Source organism: Ambystoma mexicanum, chromosome 4q (genome assembly GCF_040938575.1).
Source record: "Ambystoma mexicanum isolate Mex_15411 chromosome 4q, UKY_AmexF1_1, whole genome shotgun sequence".
Classification (NCBI taxonomy): Eukaryota; Metazoa; Chordata; class Amphibia; order Caudata; family Ambystomatidae; genus Ambystoma; species Ambystoma mexicanum.
Window position 1 is genome coordinate 213,574,564 of NC_090928.1, and position 25,164 is coordinate 213,599,727.

At 45.9% G+C, this 25,164-nt stretch overlaps 1 protein-coding gene across 1 annotated transcript in view; it reads right to left on the reverse strand.

Moving 5' to 3' along the window:
* The window catches only part of TIAM2 (TIAM Rac1 associated GEF 2), a 552,861-nt gene that overhangs the window by 441,256 nt on the left and 86,441 nt on the right, over window positions 1-25,164 (reverse strand). The window contains exon 4 of the mRNA XM_069607743.1: window positions 3,943-4,378. Coding sequence (XP_069463844.1) covers window positions 3,943-4,378 — 436 coding nt within the window. The remainder of the gene's footprint in view (window positions 1-3,942; window positions 4,379-25,164) is intronic.

Below are 25,164 nucleotides of genomic sequence, written 5' to 3' on the forward strand. Positions count from 1 at the left end.
CTGCTATCAATCTGCCTGCGTTGTCCGCGGCGTCGAAGGTTGCTTTCAAAATGCAACCAGACACGGCTCTACCCTCTGCGGAAATCTGAGCTAATTGGCCCTTTAACGGTTCAGGAGCAGAGGCTATGAGAGCCGCGACCTCTTCCCACTGATGGCAGTTGTAGCTGGCCAACAGGGTGGTGGAGTTAGCAATCCTTGCTTGATAGGCGGACGTTGAGGCTACCTTCCTGCCGAAACCGTATAGTTTTTTGCTCTCCTTGTCGGGAGGAGCTTCTGACGAAGACGAGGGTGTTCCAGCCCTCTTCCAAGTGTTGGTAACAACTAGGGAGTCTGGCTTCAGATGTCCTCTTATATAGAGAGGGTCAGACTGGGCTGCCCTGAAAAGTTTTTCAACCCTGGGATTGACTGCTCTGGTGAGGTTTGGGTTCACCAGGGACGGATCTATTCTCCGCTGAATGGATTTAAGGATAGGGATGGTCTGGGCAACCGGCCTCCTTTCTCCCACTAACTCTTTTGCGAAGTCCCTTTCCTCCTGTACACCTTGGGTGTCAATGTGAAAATGTTCTGCTGCCCGAGCGAGAACCTCATTTAGGAGGGGCTGGTTATCGACCGGGGAGTCGGTAACCGGGGCTTCGTTCTCTACCGGGGAATCTACTCTGTATGTTTCCGGGTCATCCTCTTCTTTTTCCTGGTCCTCATCGTCCCCATAGTATCCCGTCCCGGTTTGCTCTTCTATCATATCAAACTCTTGGTCTCCACCAAAGGAAGCCTCTCCTTGATACCGAGAGTATGGTGTTGCGTAAGGTTGTACCTCAAAGGGTTCAGACCTCATCGGGGTTTCAAACCAGGCCTTTTTACTCGGGGGGTTAGGATCGGTAGAGCCTGAGGGAGTGGCCCCTTGTGGATCATACGAGAGGAAATGTTCAGGATTTTTATCATAAAAATCAGCCAAGGAAGACATTCTTGACATGACCCTATCTATGTCTTCACTGGACCATTGTTTGGAACTGGGAATGACTTTCTCAGCAAGTCTATGGGATTTATCCTGAGTAGCCTTGCTGGTTGTGGACCTATCAGCAGACCTGGACTTGTCTGTCTGTTTAGGGGGGTTGAATTGTCTCACAGGTGTGGAAGAATGTACAGGTAGTTTCTTATGCTGTTTTCCCCCCTCCCCGTACGTAGAAAAATGTTTTCCCTGTCCCTTAGTCCCTGTCCTTCGAGCGTGGGGCCTCACTGGTTTTAATTGCGGGCTCCGCCTCCTGGAGCGCGGCCTGGGGGTGGAAGTCGTCTTCCGACGATCGAACTTCTGTTAGCCTAGGGAGCGAGGCACTCTTGGCAAGAGTGGATGATTGCCTGGCGTCTTGCGGCGATCTTGATTGAGAGCGCCCAGAGGACACCGAGTCGGACCTTTCTGTCTGTGCCTCTTTCCGAGAACTCGACGTCGTCGAGTCTCGGTTGGACTTAGTGTGTTTAGTGTGTGTAGTATGTGAAGCGCTTGCGTCGCCGGGGGTCTTCCCCATAGCCGCCCTGCCAGACGACCTTCCGAGGTCGGGGACCTGCGCTCGGCTGTCTTTTGATGCCGTAATGCCCTCGCCGTCCGAAAGTACGGCGTCGCTGCCATCGCTGAAGGCGCCCTCCGCTGCCATGGCCGCCTGCCTGGCGTGGTGGGCCCAACGCTTCGTCGAACGGTCCTTAAGTGTCTTAGGTTTAAACCTACTACACGCACTGCAGTTCGCTTCGGGGTGGTCCCTCGGCAAGCAGAGATTGCACGTGGCGTGCCTGTCGACCCAAGGGTATTTGCGGTTGCACTTGGGGCAGAATTGAAAAGGGGTACCCTCCATACGCACCTTGAGGCAGCGGGCTGTTAAGTGTAGGAAATATATAAGGTGTACCTATATACCAAGAGTGTAGAGTATGTACCACCCCCCCACTCTCCCTAATTGCAGGGCCGAGGCCAGCGGCCTACCAGGCCCAAATCCGTCGTGCAGCAGCCGACGGTCGATTTCTTCTCCAGCCGGCGTCGAGTGTCGAAGTTCGACGTTGGGGTGGGGAAGGATGCAATAGATTATTATTTTATAATTTTAGCAAAAGTATGGCTAAGGCCAGGGGACTCCGCAAGATGCTCCCGACCAGTATGGCGGAAAAAAACAATCTGAGGATCCTAGACGCGTGAGGGATCTTGAGTACAGTGGACGTCACACTAGGGAGAGTATTACTGGCACGCCCTGTGTCGACGCCCATTTTCGAGTTTCGAAAAACAAACTGTACTACTCCGCAGCTTCCACTAGATGTCGGCCTATGCACAGCATGTGATCTAAGCAGATTCCACAAGCCTCAGAAATATATATATATATTATATATATCCAAGGTTGAACAGTTCCGGCGAGTGGCAAATGCCAAAGTCCAAAACCGCCAGTAATAAAAATGAAAAGCACTGCCAAGGTTGCACAGTATAACAACCTTTATTTTCTCAATACATTTAGCAGTTTAAAATCTCAATCTCCCAGTTTATATGGTGCCGGCAGACAGCCGACGCGTTTCGCCACAAGCTAGTGGCTTGTTCACAGTGACACCACCTCTACAAAAACATATATATATTAAGTAAATGTATGTTACAGTATTCCAGCTGCCTGTTGATTGCTTAGCTTGTATACATGTACTACGATACTACTGTGTAGATGTTACATATGTGATGTACATTTTGTGTTAACTTTTTCTACCTGCTGCATACCTATATCCGTTTGTTTTAAAGAAAACAAAAAAGAAAGTTGCACAAATAAGTTTGCAATGCAAAACCCAAACACCATTCTGACTGTCTGTTTGATTTTAAATCATGTCAAAAAACAGTGCCACTGGGATAAAAATATACACCTTTATACATTGTCAAAATGTAATAATTTAAGGTTATAACAGATGGCTGTGTTCACCTCAGATCAATAGGCAAAGTTAGTATGGCTCCAACAGCAAAGAGAGACTGGGAAACGTTGGGCTCAGGGTGAGCCAACTACTCTGTAATGGGACCAATGGATGCGATAAATGGTGGTTCCCTAAGAGCTTCTCCAGTACTCCCAATGCTGGCAAGGAAGGACAAAGGAACGTGCGACTCTCCACTAGAAATTGGCTAGTTATATTTAACCCGTGGCGACTTCGACGTGGTGTGCTGTGTGTATGTATATCTGATAAACCGAGTCTCATTTGGCTTTCAAGAAGCCTTTGAAAAACTACATGTCCTTTCAATCAGCCAAACTAACAGTTTGCTTATTTCACCTCCCCACTTCCATGCAAACGCTGAAAGTTCCCTAGGTAGCTGTGTACGAGTTGCCACTATCTCAGTCTTGAAATGTTACAGGCTGCTGGTGCTAAACCCCCAAGTTCTGCTATGGCAGTGCAATGTCACGGAGTCTGCTTTTTTGTGGACCTTACACCAAGTGTCTGAAAAAGAGCTTCGATAGGCACCGACATTGAGAGCACAGCAAAGCCAATTTGTTTTCCAAGGCCAAACATAGAGAAGAGGCCTTCTTGCACATAGTCCTGCACTGCGACTGCATCAGAAATGAATCTGGGCACTCCTACAAAAAGCCACCAGCGCACAGCTAAACGATTTAGGTACGAACCCTGCAATTTTCCTAAACTTCCATCATATTAGCTTTCAGTGAGGCTAGAGGAAGGATGTCAGATATTGCCAGCATAGAGCTCTTGATAAAGTCAGCATGCACTGAAGATTCTGCGACTTGCATATTAGCATTCTTGCTGGGTTTGTCATCAGAGCACAACTCTTAAACACATTGAAGAGCAACAGTCGCCAGCTACTGGAAGAGAAACAAATGGATATTTTGAAGATTTCCATGCCAAGACATGCACAGGAAAGATTTACTCTCTTTCGTCGGCACATATACCCTGTAACATGGCTAATTTTTTCATAGCGGCTAAGGGAATGTTTACCTTTAAGGGTGACCCAGTATTGCTTCCATTTTCTGCGTGTCACTAGTTCCAGTTTCTTCTCCTTCTGCAGTGTAACAAGAGGCTTGAAGAATAGCCATCCTGCCTTGCGCACGACCCCCTGCTCCTTCTCATAAAGCAGATCGAGTTGCTCTAAGGAGCTGAGTGAGTCACTACTGGATTCTTCCGTTTCCATCAAGGCTGCAGGGTTCTCCACATTGTCCTTATCGGTCTCCAGCTCTCGCATGAAACTCTCATAAATGTTCTGACGCACAGCGTCACTACTGATGGCATTGGCAGACTCACTCCGCTGGGGGAAGAGCTGCCCAGAACCTGGCGACCATTGGAAACTGGATGACTGCAGAGGAGATCCCGAGTCTGCTGCGAGGCCGTCGATTCCACTGTCAAAGTAGTCTCCTACGTCTTTGCTTTTCAGCTCCTGCGTGAAATACAGATAGTGAAATTGTAAATGTTAGTAAGAACGATGATACCTTCGCTCACTTTATAATTTCTTCCATATGCAGAGTAATTAACTTGGCCCCATTCTCCTTGCACACATCTACAGACCAAATCGTAATACACAGATTAGCGCAACGTCCACAATACTGTACTAATGGACATGGCGCTTTTTTTCCAAATTCCACAAGGTCACCCAACAATCTTGCAATCTCATGCTCATCAAAGCGCAATTCATGGTAATTCATAATGCAACTATTGCCCATCTCTTCACCACACACACTCTTTGTTCACTACTGCCCTTTTGGTGTTTACATTCAACCACAAGACAAATGGAAACTGCATATGGCTGACTGAGGACTAAAAGTGCAGAACATTGAAAGCAAATTGTGGCTGGCAGACCAAAAGGCCAGCATGCAAATTTGAACTGCCAAAGATCCCACCAGTGTGGTCAGTGAAATAAAAGTAAAAATGAACAGTGCCGTGTTTGAATGACAATGCCGAAAAGAAATAAAGAAATTAAACTACCTTCCATTACAGATCATTGAGACACTGAAATGCACCTTTCCCAAAAGAAAGATGCCATGAAGAAATGTGGGTATTCTGCAGCATGGAAGTAAACATGTACAGAGGAATCTACGTGGCATTGTAATATAGTTTAAAATATACAGATGGACATGGGTCAAGAGAAAAATGCACCTCTGGGATGCAATACCTTAAAGAAAAATGTGTATGGTGGAAATAAAAATGCATTTAAAAGCACCATGTTCTGTTATCAGAGCTGGCTTTAAAAGTAGTGTTCAAGTCAGGGGGCCTTTCCCCATTCGACTCAAAGATCAAGCAGTGCTCATCTTGCCCCTACACTTATCAGACATCTGGGCATTTCTTTGAAGTCTCAGGAAAGTCGGGAAATGGTAACACTTGTGCCTGACCAAGGTTTTATGGTGGTGATTTGACCCACACTGTGAAAACAAAAGACCAAGTTAATTGATGTGATCTCTGAATAATCCCCCAAAATCCAAGTCATTTGTGGTCCCTCCCTGGGCTGACTGGCAGATGAGATGAGACCACCACATGATACAAGGAGGTGGAGTTATCCCAGCTGCATCAGAAGATAAGGAGAACCTAGGGTCCGCTATTAACTTTGAAAGAAAGGAGAGTACTTTATAGCAGGCAAGGTCAACAAAGAAACAGATGGCTCCACCTACATCTAAGTAGAGAAAGAAATGTGATGTGATGTGTAATTGAAGTCAGAATTATGCATATGACTTGAGATTACCATAGGTGCTATGGGGAATCATAATTGTTGATTATCCAGGGAACCATAATTCTCATCAAAATGGTTCAAATATTTCCAAATAGCTTATGAAAAGACCCATCAATGATAGAACACTCATGAACCCAGACACAGAGTTAGAAGCTAAAATGTGATTCTAGCTTCTAAAAAATTTCACAAAGCAGAGATTTGGGGGGATTGTAGCCTATCAAATTAGATACATGTATATAAATTCTTGTCACACTAACTTTTGTTCTGATTGAGTAAATCACGAAAATCTCAACCAAACCTGCAACCTTGTGCAGAAATGACACACAATGCATTACGTGCGGCATGATTAGACCAATTCAAAAATATATAGTTTGTGACGATTATCGATACATTTAGAAAAAGTGGCACATTCAACATTTTAAGTTCATAACTGAAGTTGGTCAGAAAGGCATTTCAAGGCGGTGGAACCTAACTAATAACCTCTGGACTAATCAAAAGAAAGAGGCTAGGCTTTGGGTGGGTGGGGGGTCTTGGAGAATACTTGTAATTGAAGGGAATGGTGGACATGTGGAGATAGACGGGTCCACCCAGATGACAGGGGTTACACTTTTTTCTTCCCTCCCCACGGCACACGTACCCACATTGATTATCGTTGCAGATGTAGGGAGTTGCTGGGAAGAGCGGTAGGATGTGAACTGGCTCCCGTCAGCTGGTCGGGACACAACATGCTGTATATGAACTTCACAATGGCGGGGTTGCAGACTCAGCACTCACTCTGGAGGAGTAACAACATGCTATTTAAGGATGTAGTGTTCCTAGCTGAAATGCAGAAAGCATTACAGTTTTCAATTTAACGATAATGGGGAGGTGGATTTATGCACAGTTTGTGAAGCGGGCAAGCGACGTGGAGGGGGCTTATTATCAGGGAAGGACCCAACAAGAAGAGGGAAAGGACCCCGATAGAGAATAGGGCCAGGGGAGAGATTCAGGCCTTGGGCAGCAGGCAGAGGGAGAGAGGGAGGATGAATGGATGAGGGAAGCCAGAGAAAAGAGGCAAGAGCTGAAAGCTCTGGAAATTGATAGTGTAGTGAGACAGTTACAGTTTCTACACCAAAAATATTATGAAAAGGGAGACAAGGCTGTTGGCAGCAAGGCTTCAGGGACAGAGAGGAGCGAGAGGAGCGATGTAGAGGGTATTTCAGGTGTTCACAGAATTTTATGAAGGCCTTTCCAAGGTGGATGTTCTAGGTCTAGAGAGATACTTGGAGGGAGTGTCACTCTGTCAGTTGTGGGAGGAAGAGGCGGGAGAGATCGATGCCCCGATTATTCGGGAGGAGGTTATGCTAGCCATTCAGGGAATGAAGACGGGCAGGGAACAGGGAGAAGACGGATACACAGTGAAGTTTCATAAGACTCTTTTACGGGCAGCCTGGTCCCCAACAAGGTGAAGTTGTACAACCACGTTATGGGCTCCCTGATCATTTGGACAAGGGTTAATATTGGTTATTCCCAAAGAGGGGAAGGAACTTCTCAACGTGGACGCTAGGACCTTCACTAGGTTATTGACAAGCAGATTTAACCACCTAATGCCCAGTTTGATTCATTCTGTTCAGGTGGGATTTATTTTGGGATGACAGGGGGCAGATATACTGAGAAAGACTTTGCACCTCATGGATTTCACAATGGGGAAGGGGGGAAATCCTATGTTGCTCTCCCTGGATGCCAAGAAAGCTTGCTTTCAATAAAGTGGAATGGGCCTTTTTATAAGCAGTCTTGCAAAAGTATGGTTTTGGACAGCAAACTCTCAATGGGATTAAGGCACTGTATACAGATCTACTGGCATATCTGATGTTCTCTAGAGAGTTTGTACTACAGAGGGGGAATAGTCAAGGGTGCCCGCTTTGATCCTTGCTGCTTGCTTTATCTCTTGAACTCCTTTCTGAAAAATGGAGGGGAACGCACCAAGTGGAGGGTATAAGGGTGGGCGAAAGAGTTCAAAATAGAAATGTATGCAAACAATATCCTTCTACATCTGCGTAACCCGAATAGTTCTGTCCCAGCAGCGAATGGGTCCTTCTCTGGGTTTAGGGTGAACTAACAGAAATCAGTGCTCTTCCCTTTCATTATGTTAGGTTATTTGGCATTTATATAACGCTCTATATATCATTGGTATGACCTCAAAGTGCTGGTAGGTTGAACGCCCTCGGGGACCGCAGTCCAGGTCAGTCGAGAGAGTAAGGTGTCGAAGGGTGTTTGGGTGCACCGATTATGTGCGCAGCTGATGCGATTGCCTGAGGGTAGCTGCATCTTAGCATTAGGTGTGGTGGTATGGTGGTATTTGATATCAGTTGAATGTGTGCAGTCTGGAGGATGGTCACCAAGACTGGGTTCTGGCTGTGTTAGGCCTGCGTAGTATGCTTATGTGTGCCGCTAGGCCGATTTTCGTGGGGTATAGCTGCGTTTTATCAGAATGTTGAGGTGTTCATGGAGTATTGTTTGTATGTGAGCTGCTAGGCCGAAATTGATCGAGGGGTGTAGCCACGTTCTAATTGTTTGTTGGTGTAGAGTAGAGAGTGAGCATAGTGATAGAGAGGTGAGAGTCTGGGTGGAGGTTTTGATCTAACAAGCTCGCTATTCCGGATTTCAAGTGCACGATTGCGAAAGCTGCGTTATGAGTAAACTTATTAGTGACGTAATAGGCATATTCAGTGGTGTCATTGCTCGGGATCTCTTTGAACATTAGTTATTAGAATAAGGTCTCAGCAGCCGTAGATGGTCTTAGTCGGCATTATGGAAAGAGCCAGGTTTTTAGAGCTTTGCAGAAGGTCATGTAGTCTTGGGTGTGTCGAATATGGGGGGGGAAGTGAGTTCCACAGAGTTGGGGCCAAGGTTGAGAAGGCAGATCCGCCAATCCTGACAGAATTAGAGGTTGGAATCACTATAAAGAGGGCAGTGCTTGATCTTAGGGTGCGAGATGGGAGGTACGGTTTTATCTTCTCTTCTAGGTACGTTGGGCCGGTCTTGTTCACTGCTTGGTCGGTAATGCATGGGGTCTTGAAGGTGGCCCTTTGTTTGACTAGGAGCCAGTGGAGGGTTCGGAGAGTGGGTGATATGTGGTCTTTGTGTTCCAGAGGAGGAGTTTGGCAGCAGCATTTTTGGCTCTTGGGGTTTGTTGAGGTGGTATGCCAGTGCTCCCAGTTATAAGGAATTGGCATAGTCCAGTCTCGACATAACAATAGACATGTGTCTAAGAGGTTTGAGGTGGTAGTGACAGCATTTTGAAACATAATTGATCGGACGGGAGAGAGTAAGGCCTGAGACCATAGTGCAGCCTAGGTTTTTGACTATATTGGAGGGGAGTGGGCTGAGGGAGGGGGGCCATGGGAGGAGGGCAGTATTGCCGCACACCATGATTTCAGTTTTATCAGGGTTCAAAAGGAGGTGGTTACTTGTCATCCATCGGTCAATATCACAGAGACAAGATTCAAGGTCGGGACGTGGGTTGGTGCTGGTCTTGGGGATTCTCAGGGTCATTTTGGTATCGTCAGCGTAGTTGTAACAGGAGAGAATGTGCACGCAGATGAATCCTGGTAGAGTGGTCAGATAGAGGTTGAAAAGGAGAGCAGAGAGGCATGGCGTTGGGGTACTCCAGTGTTCACAGTGCGAGCAGTTGAGACAAAAGGGGAGAGGAAGGCGATGTGTTTCCTGTTGCTGAGAAAAGAGGCAATCCATTTGAGTGGCAAGCAACGGATTCCTAGGGAGTGGAGGCGGTCAAGGAGGATTGAATAGATAAGTGTCAAAGGCTGCGGAGAGTTCGAGGAGAATCATTGCTGCGCAATCCTTAGAATCTACCATGACCTTGAGATCATCCCAGATCGAGATCGGAGTGGTTTCTGTTCCATGCCGAGGTCTAAAGCCCGATTGTGTGGGGTCGGGGAGTTTGTTTGGATTCTACAAAGCAGTTGAGCTGGGAGTATGCAGTCTGGTCAATGAGTTCTGTGAGAAATCTGACATTGGAGATTGGCCTGTAATTCTTTGGGTCAAGGTATGTTTTCTTTGGAAGTGGCTTGACATGCGCTATTTTAAAGGCTTCAGGGAAGATGCCAGGGGTGAGGGAGTTGTTTAGTATGGCTCATGTATGTTCTACTGCACAGATAGAGGAGAATATTTCTTTCAGAACAGAGGCGGGCAGGGGTCGAGGGGCGACCCGGAGGGTCTGCTGGCTGATAGTATGTCAAGGAACTCATCTCTGGAGATGGGTTTGAAAGAGTCGAAGGTTGGTAAGGTGGGCGTCAGGGCAATGGGATCAGGAGGGGTTGGTGTAATGGAGGCGGTGAGTGAGGACAATTTGGTGTTAAGGGTTGCCATCATGTCAAGTGCGGTGTTGTAGAAATGCAGCGAGAGGGAGTCGAAGAGTGATTAGGTGGGAGTGGATTGGGCAGAGGTGCAGGTAGGTTTCACAAATTCAGAGATGATCTTCTTTGCTGGTGCTGCCACAGTTCACAATGTGTGTATTGTAATAGGCTTTTTTTGGCCCGTCGGATCTCGCATCTGTAATTACAATGGTGGAGGGCGAACATGGATCTGCTGAGATCGGTTTGAGATGATCACCATTTGCGTTCAAGAGAGTGATTTTGTTTTTTGAAAGTCCTCAGGTGGGGCATGAACCATTTGGGGCACAGTCCTTTGCGTTAGGTTGCGAAGGGTGAGAGGAATGAGTGAGTCATTAAGCCAGGAGTCGAAGGATTCAATGGTTAAGGGTCTACCACAGGACAGCGTTGCAGGGGGACGGAGTAGCAGGGCTTCAGCTAGGTCGGGAAGTACCTTGACTTTGTTCCAGCACTTGTGGGGGCATGGGGAGCTGTAGGAAGAGGGGCTGGTGTATGGATAGAGAAAGGGATGGTAAAGTGGTCTGTCCAGATAAGGTGTTTGGGAATGGATATATAAACCAGGTCATAGGAGCTGAAAATCGCATCAAGGGTGTGCCCACCTGAGTGAGCTAGACCAGTGGTATGTTGGGAGAGGTTGAGTGCATCGAGACTGTCGACCACCAGATGGGTCATGGGGTTGTTGGGCATATCAAACCAGACATTGAAATCTCCTAGGAGTGTATGAGATGGGGGCGATTTACCTGAATGGTAGCTATTGAGTCACAGAGACTGTTGGCGAAATGTCTACTGTTGGCGTATCCAGGGGTCTGTAGATGAGTAGGAAGCTGGGGGTGAATGTCGATGGTAGCAAGAGTTTTACCAGAAGGGATTCACAGGAAGCGTTGCATGTTATGTTATTTGGCATTTATATAGCGCTCTATATATCATTGGTATGACCTCAAAGCGCTAGTAGGTTGAACGCCCTCGGGGACCACAGTCCAGGTCAGTAGAGAGGGAAAGTGTTGTAGGGTGCGTGGGTGCATCAGTTGTAAGTGCAGCTGATGTAATTGCCAGATGGTAGCTGCATTAGGTGGAGAGGCTATCAGTTGAATGTGTGGAGTGTGGTGGGTGGACACCCAGACTGGGTTCTTGCTGTGTTAGGCCTGTAGGACGCTTATGTGAGCAGCTAGGCCAGAATGTCATGGGATAGCTGCGTTTTATTAGAGTGATGAGGTGTTCATGGGGTAATGTTCGTATGTGAACAGCTAGGCCGAATTGATCATTGGTATATCTGCATTCTAATTGTGTGATGGTGTAGAGTAGAGAGTAAGCGTAATGATATGGGATGGGAGTGTTTGCGTGAGTTTATGAGCCAATGCAGAAGGAGCAATTTCTAGGCGGAAGTTACTGATAATATTTGTTCCAAGTGTGGGACTTGCCTACATTTTGCCATCCTGTTTAGATGTGATGCAGGCTAATGTTCACAATTCTAACTAGGTGTGGCGTTGCCAACATTCATAATCCCATCTGGGTGCGACACAAGCTAATGTTCATAATTCTAACCAAATGTAGCACTCACTATCATGGAAAATTCTGTCCGGGTCTGGCGCAGGCCGAATGTTCACAATTCTCTCTAAATGTTGGACTATTTAACATTCACAGTCCTATCTAGATGTGATGCAGGCTAATGTTCACAATTCTAACTAGGTGTGTCATTGCTGACATGACATTCACAATCCGATCTGGAAGTGATGCAGGCTGATGTTCACAATTCTAAGTGTGGCATTGCTAACATTCACAATCCTGTCTGGGTCTGGCGCAAGCTAATGTTCACAATTCTATCTAAATGATGGACAACTTCTGTCTAAGTGTGGCACATGCTACCATTGACGATCTTATCTAGATGCAACGCAGGCTAGTGTGCACGATTACATCTAGGTGTGGCACATGCTAACATTCACGATCCTATCTAGATGCAACACAGTCTAATGTTCACGATTATATCCATTTGTAGCACATGCTGACATTTACAATTCCATTTAAGTGTGGCACATATTAACATTCATAGGTCAGAGGTAGGATATTGTCTGGGATTCGACAAGTGAGACGTAGAAATGGGGTTTGTAGAGGACTGCCACTCCGCCACCTCGGGAGGGTCTATTGTGGGCGATAAGCGAGTAGCCGGGGGGAGGGGTAGGGGAAGCCTTGTGCGCGACTGGCGCAAAATCGTCAGAGAACCAGGTTTTGGTGATAAAAATTAGATTAGGATTATCAGAGGATAGGAGGTCATACATGCTGTGTCAGTTTCTTGCTACGGAGAGGGCATTAAAAAGGATGCATGTGACTTTGTGAGGGGAGGTGGTTTTCGTGCCGCTCCTCACAGAGAGTGCTCGGTGGACATGGGTGCCCGAAGAGTTGGGGGATGTGGTAGAATCATTCTGGGTGGCTGAGATTGGCTGAGGTGGTAGATGGGAGACTGGATACCTGTGGACTTGTGTGAGTGTCGGGTGAGAGGGTTATGTCGATGGGGGCGGGGTTGTAGGTCAAAGGATCGACACCAAAGGACCGAAAACCAAAGGATCAAATTTTTGTTTTGTTTTTTTACATTTTTATTTTTTTTGGGGGGAGGGACCCCTAACCCCGTTTTTTGTGGTAAAAACCACTTTTTTTCACTAAACGAAAACCCAAAAAAATATATATAATTTAAAAAAAAAAATGTGATCCTTTGGTTTTCGATCCTTTGGTGTCGATCCTTTGACCATTCGACCCTTTGTATTCGATCCTTTGACCAGACACCGGGGGGCGGGAAGAGAAGGCAGGCGGTGGTGGTAGGTATGTGAGGGACAGGGTGGGGAGGATCAGGGGGGATTGGGAGGGTGGTGGGTGGAGCACTTGAGGTGTGGGGGTTTAGGTGGATTGTTTCTGGTTCGAGTCTGGAGGGAGCTGGGGGTTTAGATGTACTGGGTGAGAAGTCAAGAGCAAGGGGGTGAAGACAGAGATGGGGGAGGGGAGGGTCTGAAGGCAGGGGTGGTAAAGGCTGGGAGGTTGGACCGATGGAGAAATGGTGAGGTATGGGGGGGTCGAGGGAGAGGACCAGTCACTCTTTTGGCTTTTTGTGGTATTGGTGCCATAGGAGTGTGAGAGAGGGTAGGAGGGTCAGAGGGGGAAGATAATTAAGCTAGTGTTCTAGAAAGGGTGAGACAAGCTACTAGGGATATGAAGGGGGGGCGTCTGTGGGCGGGGGTCGAGTAGGGGCTGTGCGGGAGGGAGAGGGTGGCATGGGGGTAGGTTAAGAGGTTGGGGAGATCCTCAGTGGGCACAGGGATGGCATGGTAGTTGAGAGGGGCTCATGATGTATGTAGCACCAGAGAGCTTCTCTGGCTTGTGAGTTTCATATTGTGCGTGGTGTATGGACGGGGAGTGTGGGGTTGTTCTCAATAGATGTTAGAGACGTGGATGCAGATGAGTTCAGGTGGGTTGGGGAGTGGGGGGATGAACGATTGAGGAGACGGGTGTTTGGTGTGCCAGAGTTCTCCTCCAATCTTAGAGTTGGAGGTGAAGTGGTGGAAGGGGGGTGGGCAGGCGGGGTCAGGGTGCATCGTTGTACAGGGGCAGCGCTCGTGGGTTGCAACCAGATGTGGGATAAAGGGGGGGGGTTCATGAAGTTGGGTGCTACAGCATGGGTTATGCGCCGGGTCGGGTGAGTTATGGGGGAGGGTAACGTGCAGGAAGGCCGGGAATGAGGAGGGGTCAGAGAGGTGGTATTTGTTGACGTGGGATCTCCATCCCAGGGGAGGTTAAGGCAGCAGCTAGAAATTGATGTACTTGTAACAATAGATGCAGTGACCCTAGATGTAAAACCAGCGTCTAGATTCTGGACACCAGGACAGTGGCAGAGGGTCAAACGGGGGGGGGGGCAACAGTATGCAGCAACAGAGAACGCAATAATCCTAGATGTTACAACAGCACCCCCGACACAGGATACCTGGATAGAGGGAGAAAGGCGTAACACAGGGGGCAGAGGTAAAAGTAACAGTAAATGCAAAACCGTAGCTGTAATAGCAGCGTCTAGATTTGGGACACCTGGATAGAGGGAGAAAGGGCCTAACACAGAGGGCAACTATATAGTGGGACTCTATAGTTGTTACACAATGCAGTATTAACAATTTTCAAGGCATGCAACACAGGTCAATATTCACAGTTCACCAAGAGGGTGATGCAGGCTAGAATTTGCAATACTATCTCAAAGTGGGACTTTTGATGTGGATGAGAGAGACATTGGTCCTCCAATTTGGGGATGGAAGTTCAATTGAAAAAGGTCTGCTATTTGGGGGTGAACATCACCAGGTCCCTGGTCGAGCTGATGCCAATTATCATCTGCTGTTGGAGAGATTGTACAGTGAAATGACTGTCTGGAAAGGAAATACCATCGCATTGACGGGTTGATTAAACTCCCTGAAAATTAACTTCTTCCCCAGAGTAATGTACCTGTTCCAGATGTTACCTATAGGGGTGCCAGAAGGGGCTGTATGCTCTGGTTCCTCTGACAGGGGTAAAAGCCTTGGGCAGCCTATAACACTTTAGCGCTGCCCAAAGAGAAGGGAGGGGTGGGGCTGGCTGACATTATCCTGTATTATAAGGCGACTCAACTGCGAATGCTGGTGCCACACTTACAAGAGAACTCGGACAAGGAATGGGTCTAATCGCTATCTACAGCCAGTGACAGTAGGAGAACGGCTGTGGGTACCGAGTGAGAGAGTGATTAGACGGATTAGGGAACATCCCATTTTGGGAGTGTTGTGGAACAACTGGAGACAGAGCCCAGGGATGAAGGGAGTTACCACGTGGCCCTCATCGATGAGCCATCTATGGGCTCCTTTGATAAGGGATGATATTTCAGACCCAGGGAGATATCAGGCATGGTTTGAGGCGGGGCTGGCGGGGAGTGTTGTGGAACAACTGGAGACAGAGCCCAGGGATGAAGGGAGTTACCACGTGGCCCTCATCGATGAGCCATCTATGGGCTCCTTTGATAAGGGATGATATTTCAGACCCAGGGAGATATCAGGCATGGTTTGAGGCGGGGCTGGCTAGAGTGGGACAGTTATGGGTAGATGGGAAATTCATTACTATCCAGGAATTGGAGGGCTCCTTAAAGTTGGGGAAACTATCGGTTTTCTTGTATCTTAAGTTGAAGGGGGTGCTGGCAGCAAAAAAGTGGAGAGAGTGTACAGCGAGAACTCCCGATAACTGAAAAAATTCTGTACTCTCTTAGGGATATGAAGGGACTAATATCACTATTATATGCATCATTGGTTGAAGCGACAATGGGGAGGATGGAGGGACTGCGCGATAAATTGTAACGTGACATAGGAAGGAAATTGGAAAGCAGTTTTGGCAGAAAATGTCTAATAGAGCATACAAGACCTCCATAGCTTGCCAATATAAATTACATGGAGTAATATCGCTGGCAGTAGGGTGGTTTATTTGTGATTACTACAGGGAAAAAAATGCAGAAGACACAAATATTTATTCTTTTTTCTTTTGTGATATTTCAATGCAATTATATGAGGGGGAGACCCCTGCAGCCCCTGCCATACCTTCCTACATTGTGTAGTATTACCCTACACCCCCCCACATATAATTATGCTGAAATGCACTGTAAAAAATGTGTTTTTGTTTTCGGCAATTTGTGTCACGCAGTAATGGGGTGATACTGAATGATCCAGTGCACCTCTCGAAGGTGTTCCCAACCGTGAGCCCATTTTGATATCATAATTTTGGGGAGCAAGCTACATACTGGCACATGTGGTGGGGGTGCAGTACGGTGCAGGTGTATTGCGCCAAGGTGTGTGGGGATGGATTAAGGAGGTGGAGGGTGTGGAAAGCCTGGACCCCATGATGGTACATTTTGGTTTGGCGGGGGATGAATAGGGTTGGAGAGATTTTCCCCATATGGCACATTTTCTGTTGGTAAGGGCTTACCTAGCGAGGTGTTGGAAAGCCAAAAAATTGACAGGGGTTAAACAATGGTCCGCAAAAGCCAAGGATATATACCTAATGGAAAGGATAACTGTGGCACTAAATGGGGGCAACTTAAGGTTGGAGGGTGAATGGTCATTGTTCGAAACTAAATTCATGGCACCGTAAGGAGGTGGCACTTGTGACCAAAATGGACTGAACTCAGAGAGAAAGGGAATGCCTGGATCAGGCTATATGACCCTTTGACACGCTGGCCCCCGGATCCATGGTTTTTAGAATTGTCAAATGTGAACTTGAGTGTACTGCAATTAAGCCCAATGGGGGAAGGAGTTCTCAATGGAATGCATGTATCCGACGCAGAGTATATTTTTTCCGCAGATGGGGTGGAAAGGGTGGCATGGAGGACGGTTAAGGGGTTTATATGGTTTCCACTGTGGAAAGACTATGTTTTGTGTTTATCTGTGACTAAAATTAATAAAATGTCATTAAAAAAAGTGAATAGTGTTCAAGTTATTTGTAATGAAGTTTGCGCCATGGAGGAAGGTGGCATAGTCTAGTGATCATTCTTGTGCTATACTGATGTGTCTATTAAATAATAAATTTATATTTTCTGTACACTGGCCTGATTCTTGGTTTATCTATTGCTCATGGGTGAGGACTGATAGTGGTGTGAAATGAGTCAGGAGCAGAGCTAGTGAAAAAAATCCGATAAACTGAGTTATTGGTGTGGCGCTCTTGATTGGAGAGGGGAAGAATCCCCCACCCCCATTGATTGTTGCCTCCTAAATATCTCCAACACCCATCCACACACATCCTTGAGGTATATGTACCTACCATCTAAAACATTCTACAGATTGACTGCAAAGATCAGTCTAAGAGGAACTCGCAGTGATCCAGAAATCATCTTTGCCATGCCCCCTCAAGGAACCTCCTCACTAAGCTCCATGGAAATCCTCACTTCCAGATCAACCACTCAGAGACTGCCAACTTACTCCCGAATCACCTTACCCTGAACCAGCAAAGCCTTTCTCCAAGAAATCATAACCTCTTTCAAATCTCAGCAGTTAACCACAACATATTTTTTGTTGACATCAAAAAGGTTAAAAGTAGATTGAGAGAAGCCGGGATAGGGACACCTACCAAGGTGGACACCTACCAAGGTAGAAACCTACCTGGTATTTGGAAAAATACATTGTTACGGTGTGTGTCGACTACAGGATTGTCGCCATCATACTGAGGATGCATTGTCCGAACAGGATAGCTGAGGTGGACACACAAAGCCACTGGTGGGGTGCTGGAGTTCTGACAGATCTTGTAAGGGGACCAGAGGACCAAACTGCAGAGTTTACGACTGTTTTTATTATATTCTATGTGTGTTAATTGTTAGTATTTGTGCATGCTGTAAAGGTGCTTACAGAAGACACAGAACTTAGGCTTTAATAGTAGTATGACTTTCTTTTAAGAATGAAGAACATTTTGTGAGACAAGTGGTGTGTATTCTTGGCAAAAGAAGCTATTAAAGAAGAATTGCCATAGATCTTTATATTTGACAAATAGGTCAGTGTTAAAATAGTTGTATGCTTGATCCACTAAGTGGATAAGCACACTGAGCAGGGTGCCCATTTTATTTTTCACAACTGCCAAACAAAACATACCAATATAACATACAGGGCTTGGAAGAAGGGAGACTGATGCAGGAAGACTTTTGGGGGTCAGCAGGTGAGAGAAGTAGCCTGAAAGGATCACTCATACTGACGTGGAGGTATCACACATGTGGTGCACTGGGTCCCTGTTAAGTAGTGAGCCAGAGACAGAAAGGTATGGTAACAGATCATATTTATTTATGGCCACCAGTTATTACGGTAGTCGGTTGCAAACAATTCACCTATAGTTCATGAGGCAAAATTAAGGAATAAAGGTCTTTCTCCAGGGTTTTAATCTGTCTTTCAATCAAAGCAAAAGTTCGTAACTGTCAATTCAGAGCTTGCAGGGTTTCAAATTAAATACAGTCCATAACGTGGAAACCCCCGGAATGGCAGCCTTCCTTTCAAAATAAATTGCAGTCCGTCCCATGAATCACATGGACGGAAGCCTCCTTGAATCCAAATGTATCCGGTACTGGATTAGAGCGTTTTCTCAGCACGCCCATCTACTCCAGCGATAGTCTCATAGCCATTTCTCCGGCTTGCTGATGATGGCTCTCCAGTATTCCCCCGTTCCTCGCTGGCCTCGGGCTTGGAATCACTTAAATAAACAAACGTCCGGTGTCTGTTTTCACACCCTGAAAACTCCTTTTCGTCCGGAGCCTTCATCCACTGAGCAGTCGGCCTGCAAGCCAGGTATGGTGCACTCCGGTGTATTTTCGTTTTTCCTCTAATATGCCCACCGATATGGGGAACTGGCCTCGTACCAGTACGAGCCCGCTCCATCAGCCTCCTTCCACTCCTGCAAGGCGAGAGACAAGTTGAGTTGTTTTCACATGCTTTTAACTCCTCTGGCCATCCTCCCCAGCAATTAACAAATCGGGCGTTCCTAGCCATGTGTTTCTCACACCTGAGGCTAATTCTCCTCCTCCCTGCTTAACCCTCGCGTAGCCTGCCTTGTTTTTAACTTCTGACTTCAACCGTTCCCCGTTATATGGAAACGCGGTTTTTCATCTTCCTTGTTTCATTTCTTTTCCCCTACTCAGGCTTTTGTGTTGATTATGCATCTGCCGGGGCACTCTGTGAATTGTAGATTGTATCTGTATTTGTTCACTCGTGTCCCTTCTACTTTGCCTAGTAGTTGGCGGGTGGGGCATTCTGGGATATGTAGTTTGTTCACTGGTGACTCTTATACTTAGCATTTTTTTTATCCTGTGGGACAGTTGACTTATCCTCTTCCCTGCTGTTTTTCCCCGCAATGCTGGCCGCTACTGTTTCCCCATCACAGTCCCTCATGGCAAAAGTACCCATAGCCGGTCCTATATGGCACAAAGCACAAAACAACGCTGCAGAAGAGGAACATTATACATCTTTGGTCGTAAGAGGAAGAGTCAGCTCGCCCTACAGATTCATCAAACCAGGTGGCAAACTCTCACCAAGAAAGATGTATAGCTATTCACAAACTGGCAAAAGGCTCAGCAGTTCTAAGACCAAAATCAAAGGAAACGGATGCAATTCTCACTACATCAACAACAAATGTGGATGAAGCAAAGGCTCAGAACTCAAGTACAGAAGGCACCTTGCAGCAACTTCAGACATGAATTCCTGGGGCGCTCACGCAAATGGTTTAAGTTAAAGAAAGACCCATTGACATGGAATCCAGGGGAAGAAAGAAGGACAAAAAGAAAGCTGGAGGGCCAAGGAGTTTACTGCAAAAATGTTCATTATTTACTCAGAGATAAGATCCACCATCACACCAGAGATAAATATGATCCATGACAGAATAGCCATGAAGCATCTTTCTTGCAGAATCTAGCCCCACGATTCCTCATTTAGAAACGAAAATTAAACAATGTTTGAAAAAAGCTACAAGTGATAATAAAAGGCTTCTCTTGGGAGGGAGTGGGTTTTGATTCTGGGCGAGTAGGAAACAATATGGCCTATCATCCAAGAGCACTCAGCCACAGTCAACACAGTAGATCAGACAGTTTTTATCAATCATTGCTCCCAGATGAGTGTTTGAGGCCAAGCTTTGGACTAGATCTCTTCCTGCCACAAAGTTGCTGTAACCTTTCACCTGCCCAAGTACTGCACCGCACACTCCCTTATTATCATCTCAACATCTACTTAAACCTCTTTGCCCTACTACTTCAATCATTCAGTCTCACCTATTACAACTACTCTGACGATTGAGTGATCATCCACAAACTCCACAACTCTCGTGACTCCGATGATGCAAGTCTTGGCAGATGCCTACTTTAAATTGACAGGTATGTAACCCTGACATCTGACCTAATGAAGGTAAGACTGAAATTCTAAGTTGTGGAAACTAGCCCTTCACTCGGTCACTCCCCACATAGAGAGCGGAGGTGGGTACCCCACCCGAGACAGCCAAGGCAGTAAGATATAAAATCCTCCTTTCGCCTGCTTAAGGTCATGAGGCGCATGCAACCATTTTGGGGGACCCACCATTAATTTCATTGAGTGCACCTTAACATGTTTGCTTTCTCGGCTATGCCATCAACATTTACATAGGAGCTCTGCAAAGCCTGCCTCAGAAATTCCAGAATTCTCACACCTCTGCAGTAAGACTCCTCCATTTTGAATCATTCAAGATCCTATGCATTATACATGTAATTCATGTAATTGGCCACAAATTCCTTTAAAACCTTAATGCAGTCTATGCTTAACAATCCATCTTCACACTAAAATCTTCACACGCTCTAAATCCTGCCTTAACAACCCTTCCTTATCAGTCAAAATCTCCAGACACTAGTTCTCACTGCTTTCAGATCTCCAACACCCAAGACAGGATCAGCTTGCTTTCTGTGAAGCCTTGATGATCATCTACTAGGATGTCAGGGAACATGCACAATAACTGGCAAGCATGATCTTTCAGACACTTAACACGTTTTGATGCAATGCCGACCCACATTATGTGCAGTGACAAAGACGAAACGGAACAATCACAGAATATCGCTGGCAAAACCACGCTGGACCCCACTTAGGACACACTGAAATAGTACCTTGATTAAAACATTGAAAAGAGGCCGACAACTGAAGGAACAAGGGTGTGTCAACCGATGTTTAACCTCTTTGCTCTTCACAAAACCTCTTAAAACAAATTGTTCTAGAATGCCACTGAAGCAGATCTGTATTTCACTTGGGAATGGCCTCCACCTGGAATAACTCCTCTGTCAGAGTACAAGGTCAGAAGCATTTCCTGTGGAACTCATCAGATCAAGTTTTTATGTTTTTACAAGAAACTATGGTCCATTAGATTCCAAACTCATTTCATATCACATGCCTAAGGCCACACCTCCTCCCTGGCATAGATCGTATTAACTCAACATTCACAAATAACTCCCCTTTTTACACCTGAAGATCTGTCAAGATCTGCTCTCCAACCTTGACTCCAACATTCCCTCTGTCCTCATCCTACTCGATCTCTCTTCTGCCTTCAACACGGTCAACCATATCACCCTGCTCAACCGTCTCCGTGATAACCTGGGTATCACCGATCAGGTTCTGGCCTGGCTGACCTCTTTCCTCTCTGACCGACCCTCCCAGGTCTAACTTGGGTCCTTCCTATCATCTATCTCCCGCTCTACCTTTGCTGTTCCCCAGGGGTCTAACCTCTCGCCCTGGCTTTTCAACCAATACCTGGCAACTCTCGCCCACTACATTGCCATTTTCTGCTCAAATTTCAAGTGCTACGCTGACGACTCAGCTCATTTTCAGGCTACCCTCAGCCACCTCCTCTCCTTCTCTCATCTCCGATTGCCTAACTGCCATTCAAGATTGGTGTACCACCAATGATCGCTGTCTTAATGCCAACAAGACTGAGATCTTCCTCATTGGTACACCTACACCATCCTTTCCCCTCACTCTCTGGTCGGACTCCCTTGGCCCTCCTCCTGTCCCTACCTGGTAATCTTTGACTCCACACTTCCTTCTCCGCCCACATCTCAGATGTCTCTAAAAAGTCAAACTTCCTACTGCACCTCCTCCGAGGTACTCTGCCTTTCCTCTCCTTTCCCCAGAAGCTCATTGTCTCCCAAGCTCTGGTTCTCTCCAGGTTGGACTATTGCAACAGCCTCTTTCTAAATCTTCCTGCCTCTACACTCTGCCCTTTACAACTAATACAGAACAGGACTGTGAGACTTGTCCTGGGCCTCAAGCCCTCGGATCGTATCTCTCCAGCTCTGAAATCCCTTCATTGGCTCCCAGTGGATGCAAGGATTAAATTAAAAACCCTCTGAATTGTCCACAAGACTTTTTGGGGCCTGGGTCCTTTACCTTTGCAAAATACCTCCCCTCTCGAGCTCTTCGCTCCTCTACTTCTAACTCCCTCAGGGTCAGTCATTTTTCAAAAAAACGAGCTGGGGGTCTTCGGCTGTGGCCTCCCTTTGGAACAGCGTCCCTGCCACTCTGAAACTGGAGGAAAACCATCTCTAGTTCCGGAAGCACCTCAGTAACTTCCTCTTTGCTTCTGCCCCCCCCCTTTCTCCCCTGCTGATCTGTTTCTCTCTTGGCACTGTGCACCTGGCCACCTACTGTCTTCCGGGCCCAGGTACCTGCTCACCCTGCCACCCTCCTGCACTGCCTCCGGGCCACCCCTTGCACTGGGTTCTGTACCTGTACCCATACAGTCCCCCACCCCCGTTCTTTTCTTTCTGCACTTATCAGACATACCCTGTCTGCTGCCTTAAACACAGCAGTTGCCACTTGCTGACTGCACTACCACCGTTTATTGCCTTTATTATTTATTTATATTTATTATTATTTATCTTTTCTCCTCTGCTCTACACTTTCCACTTCTCTACCCTCCTCCATGCACTTTTCCCCTTTCCCTTTCCCATGCACTTGCACATTCTTAATGTCACTGGGCTTAGTAAGAGCGTTGTTTTGTTCTCCCTTGGTCCCTCCCTTGCCTTGTAGCGCTCTGAAACACTTGTGTACAAGCGCGATATAAATAAATTATGTCATATATCATATCACCACAAAGGAAAAGGAAGTTTAAAGACAGTGATATTTACTGATCAATAAGATCTCGGAGGATAAATTGCCTAGGAGCATAAAAAGTGACTGAGACTGAACACAACCAGCAAGCTGATGACAAATGGAAAACATGTCTCTACAGAGTGAAAATCGTTTTGACCAAACGTAGATCTTGTGACCCAGCACAGGCACTCTAGAGAGCCTAAGTGAACCCTAAGAAAATGGCTACGTTGCACCTTGGACCCACAGAGCTAGGTCATATGCTAGCAAGATGTCGCAGGAAAACGTCCTGGTCGTCTGATACTGAAAACAGACTCATTATTCCCTACTCAGTAATACAGCTGCCAGGAAAAATGACAATTTTCAAGGATACTAATTCAATCAAAAACTGTGCTTAACATCAAAAGCAGTGGATCATATGAACATTGATTACTGCAAACAAATGTTTACTTTGGTGCTGGAAATCATATAGTGGGATCATCGCTAAGAGATGACTAACAGGAAGGGAAACCATGGATTAATTTGAACGAGTAACCCATCAGTTCAAAGACAAGGAGGAACACTTTCCACACATCTGGGAAAGCTTTCTATGTGTATATGAGTAATTTCACATATGTTTTCATGCCAGTACCCTGTGAGATGACACTGTCTTTACCCTATATATAATAACACACCAAGCCATGTACATAGGCTGAACATTCAATGCATCTTGAAGGGTCTCCTCCTCTTCACTGCCTTCCTCCTCACCCACAGAGACTTCAAACTAACCTTTCCATACAAGTAGTGATAGGGACATTTTGTGATTGTGAATCCATCTTCTTTCCCGGCTCAGTGAATATTTATTTGTACGCCTATTCAAGTCTTTCTTTTGTACTCTTGTTGCTTTAAATGCCTAACAAACATTTGAGTTAACAAAGGGAACCACTGTAGTCACACACGCACCGACGTTAAAGCCTACAGAGCTCAAAAATACCCACAGCACTAGATGGCTGAATAAGCTAAAGGATGGTAGCAAGCCAGCCAAAAAATAGCAAAGTGTGATAGGACATGAATGACTTCCTTAAATCACCCAAAACGCGTACCCAAAATGAAACTTAGATAACAGACTATTGAAACAAACCAGGACCAACTTTCTGAAAACCACAAACATGAAACATCACATATCACAGAGAATTATTTCAGGTTCCCAATCCAATGAAGGATATATTGAGACAGAAAACTATTTACCGGTCTCAGTGATCACTCTGTTTGAAATAAAAACATTATATGCACATCTTACATTTTAAGATGCTTTGCTATTGACATTACTACTGCCATGAACTACTGTATCTTTCTTTTAATGTTGGGCAAATACCACAGATATCTTCAGTACTATGCTTTTCTGCTATTGACACGAATTTTGCAGAAATGAGATTGCGTTAACCTAACTGTAGATGGATTATTTGCCATTAAATATGGCAGAGCAGGTGACCATGAGCCCCCGAGTGACTGATTTCCCAAGGATTTATGTTGTCCCTTCGGTTGTGTAGAGAATATCTTAGCAACTACTTGATATTGCCATCAACATTCTGAGGACATCCAGACCTGTGCCTAACTCTCTACTAAGTTGGAGTTTGCATTCTTAGCATACATTTAACTAGCACAATTCCTATTTAAATAAAGAAAAACTGTCCAAAATTAAACCTGTTAAGAGCCATTAAGACCGTAGATTCTGGTAGGTGCTTGGAGATGTAAGATGTATTGTCGAGACCAACCTAAATAATGGAAAATACTGCCAGGGTGCAAAGTGCATAATGTGAGCGTAGGGCATGAATGTCAAAATATGGGAGTGCAGGTTACAGCTACATTCTGGAAAGAGTTTTTAACACATTTGCATATTTCAAGGATTGTATCAGCTGTTGGTACCCTGACCCAGATTTTTTGGTTTATCCTTTCATTCATATTAAAGTCATTACGTGGAAAACGCTGCACCCAAATGAGTAATGGTGAGCAGCACCATAGAGGCAAGTGACAAGAATTAGCTTTGTGCAATAAAACACAGTTACAATACTAAAAAAATAAAAGTAACCAAAAGAGGAAGCAAAGGCTTGTTGAAAAAAAATGAAAAGTACAATGCGTTTGTGTGTCAGAAACCTACTCATTGTAGATAGACCCTGAATTGACTGGGAGCAGTGAAGACGTTTCATTCAGTGAAGAACAGCATTGCATCAATCGCGGTAAAGAACTGCTGAACCCATATGCATGCATTAGTAATGGCCGAACCCCAAACCCTCACCCATAATGATAGGCTCACAACTTGTTTCAAGTGTTGGCAATAAAAAGGCCGTAGGATTTTATTGTACAGATATGGGTTATGACAATAAAAATATCACATATCATGGTGGTATCATACTTTTGGGTTACCCCCTCGGACCCGTGCCGCCTTCTTGTGTCCCACGACTTGTTGTGGGCACCGTACAGTGCCTTGTACTTCTTTTTGTTCTTCTCCCCTTTTTGTAGGGTGGAT